The sequence below is a fragment of the Pezoporus wallicus genome, unplaced genomic scaffold (genome assembly GCF_028554395.1).
Source record: "Pezoporus wallicus isolate ANWC-B61680 ecotype Strahan unplaced genomic scaffold, APGP_CSIRO_Pwel_v1 scaffold_3294, whole genome shotgun sequence".
Taxonomy (NCBI): Eukaryota; Metazoa; Chordata; class Aves; order Psittaciformes; family Psittacidae; genus Pezoporus; species Pezoporus wallicus.
In genome coordinates, this window is record NW_026635478.1 from 249969 (window position 1) to 272213 (window position 22245).

Genomic DNA, 22245 nt, shown 5'->3' on the forward strand with positions numbered 1-22245 from the left:
AGAGGGGACACAGCTGACCCCACCTGATCAAAGGGATATTCCAGACCACATGGAGTCATGCTCAGCAGATAAAGCTGGGGAAGAGTAAGGGGGTGATGTTCAAAGTTACAATGTTTGTCTTCCCACGTAACATTTATACGTAATGGAGCCCAGCTGTCCTGGAGATGGCTGAACACCTGCCTGATGAGGTGAAGTGGTAAATTAATTCCTTGTCTTGTTTTGCTTGTGCATGTGGCTTCTACTTTACCTATTAAACTGTCTACATTCCAAACCATGATTTTTTGCATTTTTATCCCTTCCATTCCTCTCCCCCATCTCAACAGAGGGGAGTGAGCAAGCAGCTGTGTGGTACTTAGTCATTGGCTGGGGTTAAACCACGACACCAAGTCCTAAATCCTGAAGTTGCCACAGACTGACTAAATACTATCATGTAGCACAGGGCAACCAAAACTGGAGCAACATTTAACAGTGGATGGCACAGAACGTAACATTTCCTAATGCTGTGAGACATTTGAACTCTTTCCATTATAGTTTATGAGTTTCATACTGTCACTCAGATAAATTCTTCTGGTATAAGAGAAGACTTGATTTAAAATTGTCACAGAAGTTCCAAAACACTGTAGAGTATGTCTAAACCACTCTCACAAAATTCTACTGCTTTACAGAAAATGTCAACTTTTGCTTCATAGCATGATCATGAAGCAAAATAAACACATTCAATCCAGTCATTTTTATTACTTTACTGAAACTCAATTCCTACCAAATTCATATATCAACACTGGTTTGTTTTACTTTATTATTGTTGTTAATGTTGTTTGTATCTCCAACAGCTCTGAAGACCTTGTTTCTACATCCTGACCTTATCTACTACAACAAACAGCTGTTTATCATACAGACACTGAAATAAAAGTTGCAGCATTTATCTGAGAAATTTATATTCATTTTCTTACAGGAGTATGAGAGGCCAGTCTTACCTTTTCTAAAAGGGCAGTTTTTAATTCAGCTTGCAGTGTTTCACTATGTTTTTTCTTCTGCTCAAAAGATTCCTTTAACTCTCTCAGCCTTCCCTGGAGATGCTGCTCACTTTTTTCTTTCTCCTTCAGAAGAACCTGAATTTCCAGTATTTGTGTTTTTGCTGCATCAAGTTCTATCGACAACTGCTTAGAAATCTATATTCAGAAATATTAAATAACTGCATATAATTTTAATCAATTTTTTTATGAAAGTATTAAAAAAAGTAGGACATGGTAATACCAAGTAACTGTTTCACTAATGAAAAAACCTGAAGGGTTGTAAAATCCCCACAGCTAAGATTTGCGCCACACAGAAAGGTAGGACTAAAACCTGTATGTTAAAGCTTCATGTTATCATCTAGGAAATTTTAGCACCACCTTATTTCAGTGCCCCAGTTAGGTTACAATTTGAGAACTGCAACCTCTTTATCCCTCATCAGTCCCAGCATGTGATACTGAAAATTAATCTTTTAAATACTTATTATTACTGATTTCTGGATTTTCGAAACCAAACAGACAGCTTACCCCCTCCTTTTTTTCCAGTGAGTTTTTCAATTCATTCCTCTCTTTAGCTACAGACTCTGTTTGGACCTGGAGCTGCTGTTTTAACTCTTGGCAAGATTTTTCCTAAGAAAGATAAGAAAATATTATGTGAGCTTCTAAGATGGGGTACCAGATATTTCTGCAGGATCTACAAAGCCTTGAAAAATCATGCTTTCCTTTCCAGTGAAAGAGCTTTCCCTCTCAGCTGCAGACATATTTTCAGCTCAAAACTCTTTAAAACTTTCACAGTGGTAACTCTAAGCTGAACACAGCTGATACCCTGTACTAACAAATGCAGCCATGTGCCGAAGAGTTTTTCCAATTACGGATAGTCTCCCTCTTTGAAGCTGTTGTTGGCAGCCCTTCTCCTTCTTGTGGAAAGCAGTAGGCTCATCACTCTCCTCAGGATTCAGAGTTTCTTGATGTTCAAAAACTCATGAGCAAAGTACATTTGCAGGAGTTGTATTCAAATACAACTACATTTTAAGCCCAAATACCATGGACTTAAAAGACAGTGGCAAGCCTCCAAATGACTACGGAATTAGAAGCAGAATCTGGACTCCTATCTTTAAGTCTAAACTGGGGAGCAAATCCTTCAAGTTTTTAGGAGAAACAAATATTTAAACAGCAGTAACTAAGTAAAGCAAATAAAAAGGCTTATCTGAAAAAAGTGAAGAGTAAAGGAAAAAGTTATTTTTAACTTTTATTTTTTTTTAGATCAGAATAAAAGCAGCTCTGAACGAGTTCTGGGAAATGGTGACATGCAAGATGAGAAGGAAATGGGAAAGACACCCCTACCATGTCTGAGGCAGGGGTGTCAGAACAACTGCATAAGAAAATCTATAAAATATGTACTCATACAGTGCCCACTCATAGTGCCAACAAAGCAAGAGAGGGAAAGAAAGCATATTTTAAGGCTAGTGAGAGTTCACTTCTTTACCATAGTAGGTTGTTCAGGTGATCAAGCACTTGTTATACCACCATTTGAGAGACCTTTCCAAAACTTAAATAGTTCTAGCACTCCGATAACACCTTAAGGCCTCTCCACAAACAACAAATGATATCACTCTGCCTGCTGTACACAGCCTTCCAGCATGTCAAGTGCACAGGAAGGCTGTATATACAAAGACTCCAGAAACAAAGTTCATATGGCCTTAGCAAAATAAATTATTCTTCAATATGGTGACAGCTTAGCAAAGGGCTTATAACTTTGTGTTGTTATAATAAGGCTGATGTACTTTTTAAAAAAAGGGACATTTCCCATCAATTTGTTTCACTGCTTGTCTCCATTTAGTTTCTTCACCATATTAAAGGCATGCAGCAGGAAAAAGGGATCACAGTGTGTGATGTTGACTACTGTGAAGATCCAGACAAAAATTTAAGGTAGGACAAATATACAAACTAACAAAAATCACAATTTGTTTTCCTTAAGGCAATTAATTTTCATGCATTGTAATTGTATGTACACTCTTTTCAGACAGAAAGCAAAATCATTTTATCAGACTATAAATTCACCCAATTTAGCATATAATGAAAGAAACTACTAACCATTTCTGCCATGGCTGCTTTTGCTTTTTGTGCTTCTTTTTCTAACTCTTCCTTTCTTTTTTTGAAGGATTCAGAACTTTTGGAGAGCTTATCTTTGGTAGCTGTAAGATCCTTTATTAGAGCATCCTTCTCTGATTTCACTTGTTGCAGCTCTGATAATGCTGTTTGCATTTTACAATCTAATTCTTTGAGTTGCTTACTAGTATCTTGGTTTGATTTTTCAAGGTTTTGTTTGAGGCTGGCCTTCTCCTCCTCCTGCTTTGAAATTTGCTTTTTTGCTTGTTCAAGGGCTTCAGACTTCTTCTGCAAATCCGATTTAGTATTAGACATCCTACAAATACAAAGGGAAAAATAATATTATTTGTTTTTAAATTCTTCTCCACAGCTCCTTTGTACCATTAATGTCTCTATTATTTAATATATTAACTGTAGAAGTACTTCAAAGCATACCACCTTCATCCAGAGCATAAGCATTCTGTCCCCCTGAGGAAGACATACCAACAACTTTAAAAACTATTTTGAGATAGACTTTTCCTCCTCAACTATAATGAGCAGAAACTACCCCTTTACTGTTTATGCATAAATTGCAAACTAGTCTCTGCAAAAAGTTGCAAGGCTATGGATACTTAAAGATGAACCTCAGTGTTTAGATACCTAATGTTTAGATAGCTGACATTAAGCACAGTGAATGCTCTGAAGATGAAAACTGAATCAAAGCAGTCAGTGATTCACATGAGACAACATGGCAGATGGAGTCTGCGTGGCACAGAGTGAAAGAAAACGTGGGATAAAATTCAGTTCTTGTAGCAAAGGGGACATACCACTTATCTATGATTTTCAGAAATCACAGCAGAGAAAACCAAAATTCCAACACTAGTCCAAACTACTCTAGTTCTATGTCTGACTTTGAAAAGCATAATAACACAGGAAATGCGTACGCTTCTCTTGCTGCTTCAAGTTGTTTACTCAGTTCTGTTGTTCGGAGGTCTAATTCTGTGGATCGCTGTCGCTGCTGCTGTAACTCCTGAAGAGCTTGTTCTTTGCTTGCTTTAGCATCAAGAATGTCAGCTTCAAGTTTCTGACATATAAAAATAAAAAATTAGAGCTATCAGAACACAAACAACAAAATCAAAATAGCAGTAAAAAAGCAAAAGTCATCTAGTCTGAGAGTAGCATTTATCGTAGCTAGTCTTCACTGCAGAAAGCAGTCACAGTGCTTGCACATTGTCTACCTATTTCATTAGTTTCTATTTGTCTTTCATTATTTAGTTCCTGCAAACCTCTTGCTCCTCCAGAACTGAACTATTTTGGTAAAACATTTAAAATCATCTTTAAATTAAAAGCCAAGCAGTCATTTTACTGCAAAGAAATAGATAAAAAGCACGTATCTTTAAAGAGCTTATTGAAAACACCTATATAAAGAAAGGCCATACACAGTGCTCAACTCTGGGGCCATGTCCTATCCACCACTGAGTAGTTTCAGCAGTTTCAAATGACTGCGCATTTACATATCCCAAGAACTCTGCTATTCTTTATAACAAAAGCAAAGACACAAACTACACTGGTGAAAAAATCCTATGCTCATCTGGAAGAAGTTTTTATTGGTTTGTTTGGCGTTTTGTTTTGGGCTCTAGTTGTTTGGGGGGAGAGCAGGAGGGTGGTTTTGTTGGGTTGTTTGGTGGTGTTTTTTTTTTTGAAGGTGCTTCTTCATTTACTTGAAGTATAAAAGAACACAGGAGTCTTCAGTCAATGTGCACTGCTTAGACTCTTCAACGCACTGGCAGTTTTACAGGCACTTCTGCTTTCACACAGTGGCCATAAAATAAAACGGACAAGTTTTTCCAAGAAAATTCCTGAGGGCTCTTTGTTTTCCATTTTTTTTTAAAATACCATGCATTCAACTGGAATGATCCCAAAGAACGGCAATGACGCCAAGGTTTTACACAGAATTGCATTCCTGTTGACAGCATCAACAACCCTGCACTGTTTCACACTTCAGCTGCCAGGAACCTCATAAAATCTTGTGCAAGCAAGCACTGTATTCCTCCCAAACATTTGTGTCTGTCGGTTACTTGTGACATTTTTGTAACAGGATGAGAAATAAAAACACAAATCAAAGGGAGTGGGAAAAAAAAACCAGTGTGCAAAAGAAGAGAGCAAAGGAAACACAAAATAACTATGCTGGTATACATTGTATGACAGTTTTTTTTTAATAGCATTGGATTAAAATTTCTTATGAGGAGAACAATCTTATTTATTTTCTATAGAGCACATGAGAGTCAAAAAACTCTATGCTCAGTCTTGAGCACAGAGATTGCTAATCTCCCTCAAAACAGACAGGTAACACTGCAAAGGCAATTTTGCATTGCTCCCAAAGCCCTGTACCATATGCTTTTATGTATTGTGAATTTTGACTGCCAAACTTTGTAACAAATATTGAACAAAGGTTAAATCTCAAATTTAAAAGCTCTCAAGCACTAGGACTAATTCACATCCTTAACTGAACATACCAGTATCTCCAAACACCAAAAGGTTCTGCAAACCTCCTGCCAGGATTATTTAAAAGAAAAACTGATTCCAAAACTAGAATGCAAAATTCAAGATCAAGTTAGAAGAAAAACACAATAAATAAATCTTGATTAAAAGCCTCTGTAGAAGCTCACTGAAATGCTTTGGAAATGAACAAACCAAAGAAGCAAAACTTGGGCTAACCAATGTTAGCACATATTCCCTACTACCATTTTCAAAGTGTTAAAACTGGGAACTTGAAGACTCTAATTTTGGGATATATTCATATTTCCTCTCATAACACTTCCCAGGTATCACAGAGGTTGGTAGAAGCACATGTACAGGAAAACGACAGTACAGTGGCAATATCCTAATCCTATCTTCTTACTGTGATAAACTAGAACAGAAGAAGGGGAGAATAGGATTAAATGGTGGATCAGGAAACACAAGTGAAAAAGAAAACCTACAAAAGTGGTATTGATATAATCCTTCCCCCCTAATTTGAGCACAGCTTTTATCACATGCAACCAAACAGTGGAGAACATCAGTTTTTGTAAACTCAGATACTGTGTTCAGTACAAACCTTAAGCTGTCCCTCTAGGTCTTCAGTTTTCTGCTCTAAATAAAGACTTTTCTCTTTGTACTCTTTGAGACTGGCTTCCAGCTGAGCACAGTACTCCTGCTTGTCATTCAGCTTAGCTGTAACTTGATCCAGCTGAACGCTGACCTTATTTAACTCCTGAGGTAAAATAAAAGTATGACAGTTGTTAGTTTTTAAATAACTTCAAAAATTACTAATGTCATATATGATTTAAATGATGTAATGTGTTCCAATTAAAAAGGAAAATAATGGGTTTTTTTTATTCTGACGGGCAGGAAATTGAGAGGAGAAACACAATCGTGCACAAATTCTCTCTGTTAAACTGACAAAGTTTCTTTTAAAGGCTCGATATTCCTCTCAAACTTTACAGGCTGTGGGCTAAATCTTAACAAAGGTGTTTGAAGTTACAAATGGAAGAGAAATTGTAGGTAATAAATGCCACTGGATCCTGCACTTAATGGACCAGTAACTAGAAAGTAACATTATGAAGCCCTAGAGAAATTTTTTGCTGTCTTCATGAAATCGAGCACCACTGAAGAGGAAAGCCAATACCATGTGGAGTCAATTCTCCAAATACCAGAGATGATTTCGAACCATTTGGTTCAACACAAACAACATGAGCACATTCACCTTGTAACCACTATTATGACAGCTACATCAAAACTCGCTGCTTTCCAACCAAGCCGATTTATTTATTAATTAATTATTTAGTAGTTGGGGAAGAAAAAAAAGTCTGCTGCTTACAGCAATTAATTGCATTCCCACACTAAAAAAATGGTGCTATGTTAGCATCTGCTGGATGTTTCCATGAAGACCCCAGCAGCACTGATTTTAACAACGCAAATATTAGATTCAGCATCCGGCGGAACGCATCACTAGGATTAACACACATTAAAACATGCAATTTTAGCAACAGCCTTTGCACGGAATTACACCCAATAGGACAGCTTTGATTCTGAATCATATTCCACAGCAAAGAGTGGATTATTTATACTACAAAATACAAGTAAATTATTTATACTATAAAATATACCTGGTCCAGATGACAGCAAAGAGAACTAAATACATATCACATGGTTAAAATATCCTAAATTATTATTTCCAAATCATAGAATCATAGAATGGTTAGGGTTGGAAAGAACCTTAAAATCATCTAGTTCCAACCCCCTTGCCATGGGCAGCAACATCTCACACTAGACCACACCACCCATGGCTCTGTCCAACCTGGCCTTGAACACCACCAGATATGGAGTGTTTACCACTTCTTTGGGCAAACCATTCCAGTGCCTCACCACCCTCACAGTAAAGAACTTCTGCCTTTCTGATCTTCCCCTATTTAAGTTTAAATCCATTACCCCTTGTCCTATCATTACAGTCCCTGATGAAGAGTCCCTCTCCGGCATCCATGTAGGTGCCCTTCAGATACTGGAAAGCTGCTATGAGGTCTCCATGCAGCCTTCTCTTCTCCAGGCTGAACAGCCCCCACTTTCTCAGCCTGTAATTGTACAGGATGTGCTCCAGCCCCTTGATCACCATCCTTTGTTTGGAGGCATACAAACCAAGCTCCGAATAAATCCAGGTCATTGGCTGGAGCAGATAGGGTAGCTCTGCATTGCTCCGAGCATTCACTACAGGTGCTGGCAACTGACTGGTAGCACTGGGATGGATTGGTGCCCTCCTCCCCCACCAAATCTATATGCAACAAGTGCATATTCACATGTTTATTCAGTTTGTAAACAGACTATTCTGAGGTTTTTAAGTAGTTTTTTTCAGTAACAGAGAAACTTTATATGTTGCTTATAACCTGTTGCTTATCTTGCAATGCATGCTGGGCAGTGTCCAGGTGATTCTGAAGATCTGCTCTTTGAGCAGCTTTCGATGCTTCTGCTGAAAGTAGCAATTCAGTCTTTGCTTTTACCTGAAAGACAAGTTGTATTTCAGTACAACATCTATTTTACTATGGCTCATTTTAATTTTCTTTATACTTGTCAGTAAGTTTAATAGTAAAATCAGTAGGTTTTATGTGCTAGTATAAAAAAAAAAAAAAGGAAAGAAACTCTTCTCAAGGTTTAGACCAATATTAGGATTTTAAGCCACAGAGTTCTTATCTTTACTTGCTAACAAAAATAATGGGATATCCTTATTGCATTCACACCTATGCATACCATGATAGCCTCAGACTACATGCACACTACAGGGCCTTCAAACCTTCAAAATTCTTAAAAGCAAAAAGAATAAGAAACAAAAAAAAAAATGCTTCCACATGTATGCTACCTCTGCTTCTACCTGCCTGTTTGCGAGCAACCTCCCTTCCTTCCACAACACCCAGCAAACCAAATTTTGAAGGTGGGTATGACTGGTGTTGGAGCAAAGTGGCAATATTCAGGGTCACCTGCTCTTGTGGTTTACTATTTTTCTTCCTACTAGAAATGCAACTTCTCTGAAGGCTGTAAGGAAGCTCACATTGTCTTAAAAAGCAGCTGTAACAGCTCATAGATCATAGGAAAACCAGCCCAGACAGCGCAGTGAAGCCTAGTAAAAATGGCACAAAACTACACTGGAAGAAATTCCTAGACCTGTTTGGAAACTGTATAACACTAATAACAAAAGACATCAGAGTGCATTAATCCAACAACAACAGTACTTGCTGCTCCAAGTGTACCAAGGCAAGAACTTCTGGCTAAATGCTGTTTGTTCTTTGAGATAGCTGAACACAATTAGCAGCTTTTTAGCTTAAGCAGAACTTAACAGTAGGAGAGCCCCCATTGAGTCCATGCTAGGAAATTTCCTTGTTTAATAAATTAAACTGACAACAAGGCATCCTGCACTTTTTTTTTGTTTTATTTTTGACAAAGACACCAGCATAGGAAACGTCGAGGCAACAACATCTTAGTGACTCAACAGACTTTCACTCTGGTGCACAGAATCCAGGACTGATAATAGCTGGGTTTTGGATCCTGCTCTTTTTATTTAATCATAACAAATATAAGAAGAGATGCTAGAAGACAGATTTTTCCCAGCTCAAGTACTAACACTTTTTTTTTAATTTAAAAAAAAACAAAACCAAACAAACAAACAACAAAACCAATATAGACACCCAAAAAAACCCACCAAAACCAAAAAAACAAAAAGAAAAAAACAAAACGAACAAACACTTGCCACACTTGCCATCTATTCTATTCAGAATCCACTTACATTTTCCTCAATTTTATCTGCCTTATTCTACTTCATTTATCTGTTAGTAGAAACATAAATTTTTCCCAAATGACTTTGTACATTCTCTGGAAAGAACACAGCAATTGCATGCAGAATTTATCATCACCAGGCACTCCACAGTTCCATTACCTGTACATCAAGTTGTGATACTTTCTCTTTACTTTCATTTAGCTGGCTGGTTAGTTCAGTGATGTTTGCTTCTAGGGAAAGCACACGGTCTTGAGCAGCTCTTAGATGTGCCTTTTGCTCCTGTACTTGCTCATGCAAATTCTCTTGGGCTTGTTTATGACTTTCTGATTGATTCTTCAGCTTCTCTGTCAGCTGAGTTACCTGCAGTGAAAAAAAAAGTAAGTAGAAGAGAAAGCTGGAACAGCAAGTCCAAGGAAGTCATAAATCTTCTGAATTTTAGCATGTCTTGTCACGGCTCTGGAGACTCAACGCTATCACATTTCTTTTTCTGAACTATTACAGTAAAGCTATATTGCAGACTATACCAGAGGTTAAACAGGTTACCAGCTGAAAATAAAAGCAAAAGGGTATCATCAGTTTGGCCTTACGGTAACAAAACCAAAACACTAAGGAGACAACAGATCCAGGCTAAACTGAGTTTTGGCTTTGGCGTTGAAAGCTGGAATTAAACATCTTTTTAAAATAAGAGAAATAAACATGTACATGTATCAAAAAAAATATTTGCAAGCACATATTACTAGAGTATGTACATAGGAAACATCTAGGAATTCCTTCCCCTATGCTGATAGCAAGGAAGTCACCAAAACACAAGTCCTGTGAAACGTACATTAAGATCTTTAAAGGAAGTGTCATAGAATCAGCAAAACACAGGAAAGTTTAGCATTATACCTGATGAACTAGGAAAAAAAAAGAAAATGGAATTCAGTAATGAGAACGAAACCAGTCTTCAAAAAGAAACAAGTCTTCGAATTCGTACCTGTATTTGCAATGCATGGTTCTTCTCTTGTAGCTGGTTAAGAACTGCTGTTTCTCCTTCACCAGCTTGAATTTTTGCATATAAGTCCTCTCTTTCCTTTTCTAGCAGAGAGATGTTTTCCTTGCTTTTCTGAAGCAAAGCCTCAAGATTTTGAATTTTTTGGTCCTTATCTCCAATTTGTCGCAGTACTTGCTCCAAATCATTCTAGAAAATCGCATAATAGCTTCCTTAGTTATAACGACCTTAGAGGTTATTCCTAATGCACAAGATGTTGGACAAATTTATTAAACACTTTCTGTATATTCTCTTCTAGATCTGAAAGTTAATTTACTGAAACTAATATAAGTCATGCAAGTCACTATTACAGAGAAAACATCTTTAAAATAATGAAATCCTGAAATACACTTTGACATGATGATACATAATCATGCTACCTGGGCTTCTCGTAGTTTTGCTGTAGTATTTTGCTGAAGCGTCTGCTGTTCCTGGTGCTGCTGTTTTGCCTTATCTAATTGATGTTGCAATTCTGTGGAATTTGCTGCTTTTTCCTTGAGCTGAAAAAAAAAAACCAACCCAAAAAACAGACAAATCAGACTGATGAGTGAACAAGCACCATGCAGTAAGCCAGTAGTGCTCCATGTTCCTTCTAACGCTAAAAGATTTTAGTCTAAACATGAATCTTTGAAACATGGTATAAAAATAGAACTGTGTAATGCTAGTTAAAGAATCAAAATCTAACCAAAGCATTTATTACTATTAATAAATGAGATCCTGTATCACACATATGTATTTTAGCTCTCAAAAATCTAAAATCTAAGAGATATTTAGTATGGGTTTTTTCCAATATTTGTCAAGCTGTAACAAGACTGATAATATCGGTATCTGTAAAATGACATTATTATTACTATCATTAGCAGTTTTAGTAGAAACTTCAGTTTAGCAGTCTCCCCACTTCTATACTGGTCAAGGCTTTGCAAATTAGCTACAGATAAGCTTTAAATCCTTGACAACGTACCACTCAGGTATTTGGCCAATCCCCATACAGGCAGCAGAAAATCAGCAATATATATAAGACACTCATTAAAACAAATAAAAATTAATTAACCAAGTGTTTTGTGCCCATCCCTCCTACACAGATTATTACCTACCAACGACCTGCTGCACCATGTTCACTTTTTCTTTATGTACAGCTTTATCTCACAAGAATATTTATATACAAAACTTTACCCATACGGGCTTAGGCGCACCAAAGTTTTTTTCTCGTAAGACTCTTAGACAAAGTTCATAAGTGTAAAATGCATATCTTTTGTTCATCTGTAAAGTGCCATGAACATACATGCACCTGATAAGCATTTAGCCTTACAAAAGTTCGTAATGCAATTGCCATTTCAGCAGATTTTGACAATTCTACCATCTACCATTTGACTAATGCCTTAACAGCATTAGTTAAATGAAATCCCAATGAGGGCAAACTTTCTAAGCTGTAACTTCACCACAAGTGTACATACAGGCTACTGTCAGAACAAGAACGAAGTAGAGTCTGCATAAAAGAACCTACCTGCTCTTCAGCTCGAGAAAGTTTCAATTGCAGATCAGCCACATGCTGCTCTTTGTCCATCAGCTTCTCACTAGACAGCTGCCTCTGTTCTTTGAGCCGCCCATGCGCTTCCCCTAGCTGCCGCTCTGTTTCTAGAAGTTTACTGTGCAACTGCAAAAATAAAAGTCATCAATTTTGTAGTCATTACTTAGCCAACAACACTGTATTTTAGACTCCCTTTGTACAATGTTAGCCCTAAGTTTTCACAACCCAGAGTAAAACAACCACATGAGCTCCCAAAGCCATGATGTACAACATAAAGCTCAGAAACACAAATCATGTTAAAGAACAGCATCAGCTGCACAAGTTTGAACAAATATTCAAAAAAGTAGGTTGGCAGGACCTAGAAGCATCATTTATCTACAGAAGACCTTCAATATGATTTACAGAGATTTAAGAATCCTGACAAAGAGAGCAATCCTTCAAAAATATAAGGACTATCATATAAAGTAATGATCCTTAGAGCAATTAAGGCTCATACAGCACACACCTTTGATCATATAGATCCAGTGGTTGAAGCAGCATAACCTGCTTCTCTGGCTCCCACACATATTGTTTCTGCACCGCTAGAATAGTAAGAGTGTAATTTTTAGCTTGACCTGGCTACATCAATGGCATTCATTCTCTGCAGAAAAGAGATACTGAACCTTCAGTGTAGAGCACACAGTAACTTTAGTAATTTTCAGTCCAGCCCTTTCCAGCAACAGAGCATAAGTAAGGGGCTGTGCTCTTCCAGCTGGACATAAGCCTGCCTCATGACTTTTTCAGCCATCAAAAGCAGTGCTGCACCATCTTCAAAGTGCAAGGATGGTCTTTTACAATTCATTGTTCTAAAGAGCTCTCTCCATAAAGTCAGCTTTTTCTTCTACTTGAAGCTCTCACAATAGGTCCTGGGTTACCACCCGCCTATTTCTACATGACCATATTCACAGATATACAAACAAACTTTCAACTCAATGCAAAAACAGAGAATGAATCAGACCTTGCAGCACAACAAGAACCTTCCCGAGGTATCAGGATAAGTAAAGCTTGCTTCCCTATGAATTTATGTCCAAGACCCTCGAATCATTCGCTTTTTAACTCCAGGTCCTCCCTTCAACAACACTAAACCCTTCTCGCACTTTCCTCAAATCCCTGCTAGTATCTAGGCAAAAGCCTGCACAATCTTACTGTTCACTGCAAGCCACCACTTGTTGACTAGCTGGCTGCCTAGCAGTACAGAAAAAGGAACAGTGGTTTTGATAACATTAAAACTTCCCCTCAGGCACTGAGGGGGTGAGGCATTAACATGTCTTTCTCCTTTACTCAGCTACCTGTTTCCATAAGAATTTAACAGTGAAGAACCTAACTAGGAAGAACTTTGGGCCATCTGTCAAAATCTGGCTGAAGTTAGCAAACAATGCAAAAGTTACAGGGGACGGGGACAGGGAAACAAACATATCTATGCCTTATTTTCTTAGGAAACCAAGATAAATAATTCGTTTATATGTCCACAACCACAAAAACTGTGAATGAAAAGCTGTTTAGCATGTGGCCAAGATGCTGCCTGCTAGCTGACTGCACAGTTAAGAGGGAAGTAGGAGAAGAGGGGGGACGGGGTGTGGAAAAAGACCATAATCTCTCCTCCAGTGATCCAGAATGTTTGTCTTTTTCCACAATAATCACTACATTATTAATACTTCTTCCTCACTAAAAATATGAACAAGAGCTGGAGGAAAAAATCTAATGAAGAAAGAGTGCAGCAAGATAACTACTATAACTATTCATGGCTACATTGATACTGGGAGAGAGTATCTGGAAAGGGGGAAATCAGCAAACAACATTGTACAAAAGTCCCTTTTATTATAGACACAGTTAAGTATTTCTGAAGGACTTTAAGACTGACCTTAGTAAACAGAATCATAAAATCCAGCATTAACCTATGTTGCAGAATAATAAAATAAATACTTAAAGTGTTCACGTGAATTTTGAGAAGATGGCAAGGATTCTTTGAAAATGCATTTTGACTAAACGGCTACCCTTTGTAAGCAGCATTCATTGTGTCAACATAAGCTATTGGACTACATGCATAAAACAGAAAATTCCATAAAGTATGAAGTGAGCAAATATGAGAAATTTAGTCTTTTCATGACAATAGTAACTGAACACTTCACTTGTGTGAAGGGAGGAGAAGGTTTCGCTTGGCTTTTATTCTATTTTATTATTTTATTTTATATCATGTATGATAAGGGTTTTTTCCTCCACTATTCTTTCACAATTCTAAAGCACACCCTGAGATCCAGCAGCTTGTTCAGGTTTTTCCTGCTTAGATTGTCTTCTTTCCCAATGGTATCATCAGAGAATGTGTGATGCCTCCATTTCCTCTCGTAGGACATCATTCAGCAATGCTTTATCCATCTTCCTTCTCTTTCGTTTTCTCACCCCAAATATCCTTCCTAAAAATGCCCTCTCAGGCTGAAGCCAGATTTCAGCTCAACCTCTTGGCTATGCTTCTGAAGCTTGCACACATATTGCCTATGCAGACTAAGGCAGTTTTACCAAGTGAGGATTCCTAAGCAGGTAACTAATATAATTATTTCCCCTCTCCCTGACAGAAGACTGACAGGAGGAGGAGAGTCATTCTGGGGATGTAATACCGACATAAATGAAGTCTTGCCAAGCCACAGCTCTTCCAGGATAACCTATAAGCTCACAGTTTACAACTTAATCTATTTCAGACTTTACAAAGGCTTGCAAATTGAGAAACACTTGCTTTAAAATTATAAAGCTTTCATGAGAGATCAAAATGAAGTTATACTAACAAAAAAAAAAGTTGGTTTTTTTAACATCTTAGGATTAGACATGATTCCCAATGCACAAATATTTTTCCAGACTAACACATTACTCCCCAAGACATTAGATAAAACAGAGTTCAACCAGCCACAAATTTCAGCATGGTCAATGTTATATGAAAGTCCTGCTTCCATAACTCATTGGACTTAGCAGAACAACAAATAAATGGTGAGGGGATGTATACTCTGCATGTTCTCATAGCTATCAGCAACGTAAAGAGAAGGTGTTTGCACAGAGAGACGAAGCAATATTAAGATTTCAAATTTTCCCTGCTTTTCACACTAAGTATTCTCTACTGTATTCACTATTCAATTTTAAAGCACATAAAGCATTTTTCAGTTCTAATGTAAAATGAAGACTCACTTTTCTCAAACCTCCTATAGAGCAGTAAAATTACTACTAAAAGTGAAACTACTTCTAATAACCTACCTGAATTTTTTTTTCATAAGCTGAATTCATTATAGCTTCAGCTACCTTACTGAACCAGGATAAATAATCTTGCTGGTATCTTACAATTTGTCTATTACATTATTTATCATGCAAACTCAGTATTCTGGGTTGCCTTCTCATTTGACAATACTGCCCTTATTTCAGGCAACGCATCAACAAAAGAAGGGGAGGGGAAAAGTTGTAGGATGAAAGAAGAGTTCATTTAACACTTTAAGAGAAAAAGAGTAGAGGAAAAAAAATAGATCAGCTAAAGCTTTTTTTTTTTCACATACAAAAATAGTAAAATAAGAACATGAGAAATAAGCCACAAAGTTTATGTTCATTCAACCTTAATATTCAAAACTGAAATTTCAAAGATAGTTTTAAGAAGAGATCCGGAGTTTGGACCTACTAAAAAGATCCAGACATAATGATAAACAAATACCAAAGAATTTCTGCACTCTTATCACAGCCTCTCCTTTTTTTTTTTTCGCCAGTTCGTTTTTTTACTTATCTAAGGAAAAGAGGTGATTGCATTTCATTCTCTGCAGTGTTAGGAAGAATACATTATTCAAATACCAGCTAGCTTTACCTTTATTCAAATGCAGATACTGATTAGTTACTCCCCTTCAATAAGGAAATGCAAATGCATGAGCACAAAAAATATGCTTGCACAGTTTAAAAACCCCCAATGGGATGGTTTAAGGCACCATCCCAACAGGACAGTCTAGGAGGCTTAAGGAACCTTACCTGACTGAGCTCACTTTGGAGCTGCAGGCCATGCTGCTCTTTTTCTTCCCTCTGCTGCTGGAGCTGTTTACATTCTGCCTTAAGATGTTGGTACTTTGTCTCTACTTCAGACAACTCCTCTTTAAGTTTCTGGCTTGCTTCCCCCTTCTCACCTAGCTCTGTCTGTAATCTCTGTATCGAAGCTTCAGCTGCAGACAGCTTTGCCTGAAGCTGTTGGCAGTCCAGGTCCTTCTGGTGAAAGCTTGCCTGCACATTCTTCTTACTCACAGTTACTTCATTGTGTTTTTCTTCTAGCTGGGTGTAGTCCTGTTCTTTCTTCAGCAGTTTCTCAGTCAGACTCTATAAAGAGAGTTACACAGCTATTCAAATACAGTTCTGCTCACAGCCATTCAATGCATTATTCAAATTTCTTCTCAAGTGTTGATGCTGAACAGCAAAGAACTTGCTTAAAAACATTATTAAAGTAAATATTGACCTCTATTTTGTTAATTCTGGAGCTCATACACACACAGTTTCAACTGGAAATACTGTTCTTCATAATCTCACCTAAATCCACTTCTTACTGAGAACACCACAAAAACTCTATTTCTGTATCCTGAAGACCAATTTGCTTTCCCTGAACATTTAAATTCTAGGGTATTACAACTGCATGTGTTTGGACAGAAGTTGAAACAGTAATTTGAGCTACTAGTATACACAAAAAAAAATAATCAAGTTATTACTGTCCTTCACACAATTCCTTAAGCAACAACACTTGTGGCTTAATTCCTGTCTAATCCTGTGCAGTCATCATGCTGATAATTGTAAGAAGTATCCTAATTTTGCCCTGTCACTATACTTACAAGAATGATCTGCTATCCGAAGCACAGAAGAGAACCTGTGAAAACTAATGAAATTTGTGATGTTGATAAATCTCTGAATGAAAGACTGATGATTTAATATTCATTTCAGAAGATTATATTTTAATTTATACTATTTAGTTTCTTTGCATACAAACCAACTCAAAGAGGATGGTTGCTTTGAGTTTGAAAACACTAAAAATTGGTATTCCCTAAAGGAAAACCATGAACATTGCTGAGTGTCAGATTTTCATTGTCATATTAACAACAGCAAATATTGCAGGGTCTAAACTCATACTATCAAATTTACATGCTGAAAAAATACTAGGAAAAAATATTAACAGATCACTTTCAGCTATTACTTAATGATTTTTATCAAATTTCAGGAAATAACCAAAACTATATTCAGATAGAAATTAAATATCTTAACGGATAAAATATCATTCCAGAAAGTTTGGGTTTTCCCCCAAGCTTAGCTGAGCCACTAACTAGAATTTGAGAACAAAGAAGTCATGAGAACCATTTTAATTTTCCAGTGGCACTTTTTAAAGCACAGAAACAGTTGCAGGGAGGCCCTGGTCATCACCCAACCACTAGCAACTCATTCCATCTTCTTGAAATGTACCAGGAGGTTCCATTTATTGCAGCATCGTACTGACATCTACCTCAGCGGAGCATTACTACACAGATCATTTAAATCCTTGTGCTCTTCTGGCAGTTGTAGTGAATACTATATTCTCTGTTCTCTTTCAATTAAAATACAGAAAAATAAAGAACATTTATAGCACATCAGCCTGAAAAAATGCCAACACCGAAGTCAGTCTTATGTGTCAAAACTTCAGACAGCTCTGCGACTTTGGAATAGCAGTTACAAAGATAGTGCTGCAATTCCAGCTATGCTGGCCATCTTACAAGTGCACTGCTGTGCAGTATCCAGGGATGAAACCTGTTTTGCCAGAAGAAAACAGCTGTAAAATCATTCAAATAAACTGAACAGCTGAATAGTTTTGTTCTACAGACTTTAGCAAATTATGACTACATTGGTTGTTATAAACCATATACAGACACTTCTATTTTACAATCATGATAAAATAAACAGAAGAATCCAGAAAGAAAAGAGAGGTTAGAAAACAAGCAATCTTGCAAATAACTCCAACAGTCCAGCAACCCATGTGAGAACAAATATAATTATATAATTAATGCCTATGTGTCCTTTTACAAAAATGTGTATTTTCTAAAGTATACAACTAAGTCAGAAATTCTGTCTTAACATTAAACTTTGGCTATTGAATTCTAAACCTGAAGGAGTATATTTTGAAATGTTTCTTGAAAAATAAAACAACTTGGTGCTGCTAAAGTTATGCGAAAGGTATGCATAAATTTATTTTTGCACACAGGAAATGCAGGAATGGACCACATAAAGAACATAACTGAGGTCAGGTGTCATCTTTACCCTCTTAAAGTCAGTGACAAGGCTCCCACTGTTTTTAGAATATATTTCACCTTCAAAATAGAAAATAATATTGCAATTTCCTTTCCATTAAAGAGAAACTACCAGGCAGGAACATTAATATTTGCACTGAAGAGTGTTCCTGAAATATCAAAACACCACAGACTCCTTTTCACCTATAGCTGGGCAAATCAGAGCTAAAGTATTAATCTTACTACTACTTTATAACTGGAGCTACACGTCACAATTAGAACTGCTATGAACTACTTCATGAAGAGTCAGTGCAGGGCAAAAACTTAAGTTGGGGGCAGGGAGGTGTAAAGAAATAGAAACAATTACTGTTGTCTTGAAGCAGACTGAGACTTGAGGCCACAGAGCTGACAAGCTATGGTCATTCAGGTTACATCAGTGGACCCAGCAGTGTTTCTTATGTGGATGCATGTCCCAGCTGCATCCCAGATATATATGCATCCCAGATATATAAAGAGATATGGGTACACGCAAGCCACCTCTCCTCTCCAAGCCTTCATTTCCACAGAAAAGGAAGAGGAAACGACAGTATGTTACAAGAGTCAACAGAAAGCCCATAGCCTTTGAAGGCCACAAAATGCAATGGAGAACACCACATCAATCCCCTCTTTTAAAACTGCTCCTTGGAAAAAGTAAATATAATACACGCTAGTCGTGACAGTGGCTAGGCATTAAATAACAAACTCTGTGGGCACTGATTGAATTTCAGAATAGTTACATCAGTAGAGGGTTAGAAACTAAGCTTTTTTCCCTGTAGGCAATGCATCACAATTTTCTTAAAAAAAAAAAAAAAAAAAAAAAAAAAACAAACAAAAAATACAAATGCAATGAGTTTAGAAGTCTTGTACTTCAGGGAGTATGCTGGTTTTACACATTAGGTCTCTTCTGGGCTACCGGCCATTACTGGCCTCTGCAAGGCAAGCCAAGACCCAAACTTACAGTGCTCTATAAATGAAGGAAAGTTCCACTGGTCTCTGAGAACTGATCTTATCTACTTGTCATTCACTCTTCTCGGTATAGATTGCTTGCTTGAGGTTGTACATGAGCTTGAAAAAATCTGCAACAATGCACAGAAATACCTTCCTGCATTGCAATGGAAATATGAATGGATGTACAAATAAAAACACAACACATTCTATCCTGTATTAATGGCTCCTCCCTCCTCCCTGACAGCTTCTTCAAGGATAGCAAACTGTTTGAAATGTGAACAATTTCTGTTATTTGGGAAGCTAGTGTTACCTGTTCTAATTCTAGGTCCAATTCCTCCAGGGCCAAGGTTCTTTGACTAGCATACCATCCTTATGGATATCACCTTTCAAAAAGCTGCATAAAGAAATGGCTGTAAACTGGTTTAAGTCATTGAAACTGAAAGAGGAAATGTAGCTTGCTGCCACTTCTTCCTATTCCTCAAGTGGTATTTGGCATTAGCCTGACATAGCAGAGGACTGTTAAATTATGGTTATCTTATGCATCAATCTGTTTCACTTCACATTGTTAATGGAATAGCAATATATTCAGGCAAGGCCTCTATATTGTACAGCAATACTTCTGTCAAAAGTTTGATGCAGTGTTGCTGGTCTGTGGAAAAGTACAGCTCAACAATTCTCACCATTTCAGTTCTGTACCTGATTTAATGAGCCAAACCAAGAGTCACCCTAATTCACAAAATTTTAATTGCACCTTATTATCTTCTTTGCAAAGGCTGTTTTAATATTAATTACATTAAATACACACTGTTTGGTCTCTGTCTTTTCCTATTTTTCAAGATCAACAAGGTTGCTGGTGAATACATATACATAATGTGTATAGTTCATACACAGTGTTAGATAAACATGTAACAATCAGCAGCATGCATAGAATCATAGAATCAACTAGAGGTTGGAAAAGACCTCCAAGATCATAAAGTCCAACCATTACCCCATGACTACCAAATCCACCACTAAAGGCCTCATCTACATGGTTTTTGAACACTTCTAGGGATAATGATTCCACCATGTCGTGGGGAAGCCTGTTCTAATCCCTGATCACCCTTCTGGTGAAGAAATTTTTCCTAATATCAAGTCTAAACCTCTCCTGGTGCAGCTTGAGGCTGTTTCTTCTTGACCTATCACTTGTTACTTGGGAGAGGAGACTGCCCACCTCCTCTCTGCATCCTCCTGCAGTTGTAGACAGCATCTTTCTCCCTGTCTCCTTTCCTCCCTTACCTACATTTCTTTCACCACAACACATACTTTTTTTAATGCAAATACAAAAAATGCAGAAAGCTAAAAGGGCTTCAATAAAAGCTCTCAAGGAATACTTACAAGCTGAGAAGCTTCTGGAGTTTATTTCCATTTTCTACCATTCATGACTTTAATAAATGGCCATAAAATATGACAGGACTACAATCTAAAAGCTAAGAAGCTGCAAAACCAATGAAAAGAGCTAAAAATGCTTTCTGAATTATGATTTTTAGTGAAACACTGTAACATTTCAAAGGGTACTGATTTTTCTTTGCATGTGTGAGATGGGAATACTGCTTAATGACTGGTAAGCATAAACTACAGCAATTAGAAATCTGCAATCGTAACAACCCTGAGGATTTCAGTTGTAACATACTGATGATCATTAAAATATAGTGTTTGCTTGTACAATACCCTTCATATTAAGCAAAATGGCAAAGGAATTTTCAACTTCTGCAACCCCAAGAAGTGTTTTGCTACAGTCTTCAATGCTTCCCAAAGCAGAATGTGATGTGTTTCCATTTTAATATGAGCTGACAAGCATAGAAAATAACGGCATTCTCACCTGGCTTTTTTGTTGCAACTCTTTGACTGAATTTTGAAGTTTTTGCAGCTCCTGAACATACACAGCTACCTCCTGAGGTCCTTTGGCAAGTTCAGCTCTCAACTGGTTAATGGTAGCCTGATCAGACAAACAGAAAAATCCACATTTAAAACAATGCTCTGCATGCATATCCCAACAAAAGCAAGATGTCTGGTAGCAAAACAAAAAAGTACCTTGTAATAAAAAACAGCCTAATAAAAAAATCACCTGCAAATTAATCTCAGAGCACCATTAGCTACAGAAGCACTACTTGAGCATAATTTCCCAGCTGAGATTCATTCATGTCCTACTTCCAGAGACAAAAATTGGTTCCAGTCCAATAGGAAATGCCAGGTTGAGCTCACAACCAATGAAAAGCACAACAGATTATCTATTAATCATTACCATAGTTCTAGCTCAAGGTGAAACCCTCCCAAGTCATAGCAGTTACATGGCCAAAAGCTTTGCCTCCCTCGTAAGGAAAATTTACTGGAAAAGGCACTAGAAGTGAGTCTGGCATCTGATGCAAACTCAGTTTGCGACTTTTGGACACATCAACCCTGCAGGTCAGCATAATCAGGGAACAAAACTACTCCATTAAAAGGATTGGCACAAAACAGAATATATCAATGACTGCAAAGTATTTGAGTACCATAATGGAAGCAAAAAAGAAAAGCACTTTAGATGGGTAACAATTGCTGCCCTAAAAGCATGCTGTGTATGAATGCACTCACTATGAATACACTATATAATGACCTTTTAAAAGACATTTTCCTTCTTATTGTTCTCTTAACTACAGATTTCAGCATAAATGTATAAATACCGAATTTAAGTATGAACTAAAGCAGAAGTAGTAGACAATAAAACATACTAGCTACAACCTTCGTACAGAAAACACAGATAAAAGAGAACATATGAACATATTATACAACTACATACAGTTATTAACTGACTTTCTGTACTGCTGTGCTTTACAAGACTGTTTTGTTACGGAGCTGTTAGGTAAAACACATCCTGGGATCTGCCTCTGGCAGGCAAACATTCCAGGATGTTCTCAGGAAACACAGCATGGGTTTTTCACTACTGAGAGAATATAATGCAGAAAACATGCAAAAGATTGCTAAAGATACCAATGCAG

The 22245-nt window shown here is 37.3% G+C and overlaps 1 protein-coding gene across 4 annotated transcripts in view; it reads right to left on the reverse strand.

Moving 5' to 3' along the window:
• Positions 1 to 22245, reverse strand: part of EEA1 (early endosome antigen 1) — a 68536-nt gene that overhangs the window by 13304 nt on the left and 32987 nt on the right. For all 4 annotated transcript variants that reach the window (XM_057424605.1, XM_057424614.1, XM_057424623.1 and 1 more), the window contains 12 exons: positions 21090 to 21206; positions 15984 to 16322; positions 11934 to 12083; positions 10810 to 10929; positions 10376 to 10579; positions 9559 to 9759; positions 8018 to 8131; positions 6196 to 6351; positions 4043 to 4182; positions 3105 to 3435; positions 1539 to 1640; positions 975 to 1169 (listed from right to left, as the gene is read on the reverse strand). In XM_057424605.1, the coding sequence (XP_057280588.1) occupies positions 975 to 1169; positions 1539 to 1640; positions 3105 to 3435; positions 4043 to 4182; positions 6196 to 6351; positions 8018 to 8131; positions 9559 to 9759; positions 10376 to 10579; positions 10810 to 10929; positions 11934 to 12083; positions 15984 to 16322; positions 21090 to 21206 (2169 nt within the window). The remainder of the gene's footprint in view (positions 1 to 974; positions 1170 to 1538; positions 1641 to 3104; positions 3436 to 4042; positions 4183 to 6195; positions 6352 to 8017; positions 8132 to 9558; positions 9760 to 10375; positions 10580 to 10809; positions 10930 to 11933; positions 12084 to 15983; positions 16323 to 21089; positions 21207 to 22245) is intronic.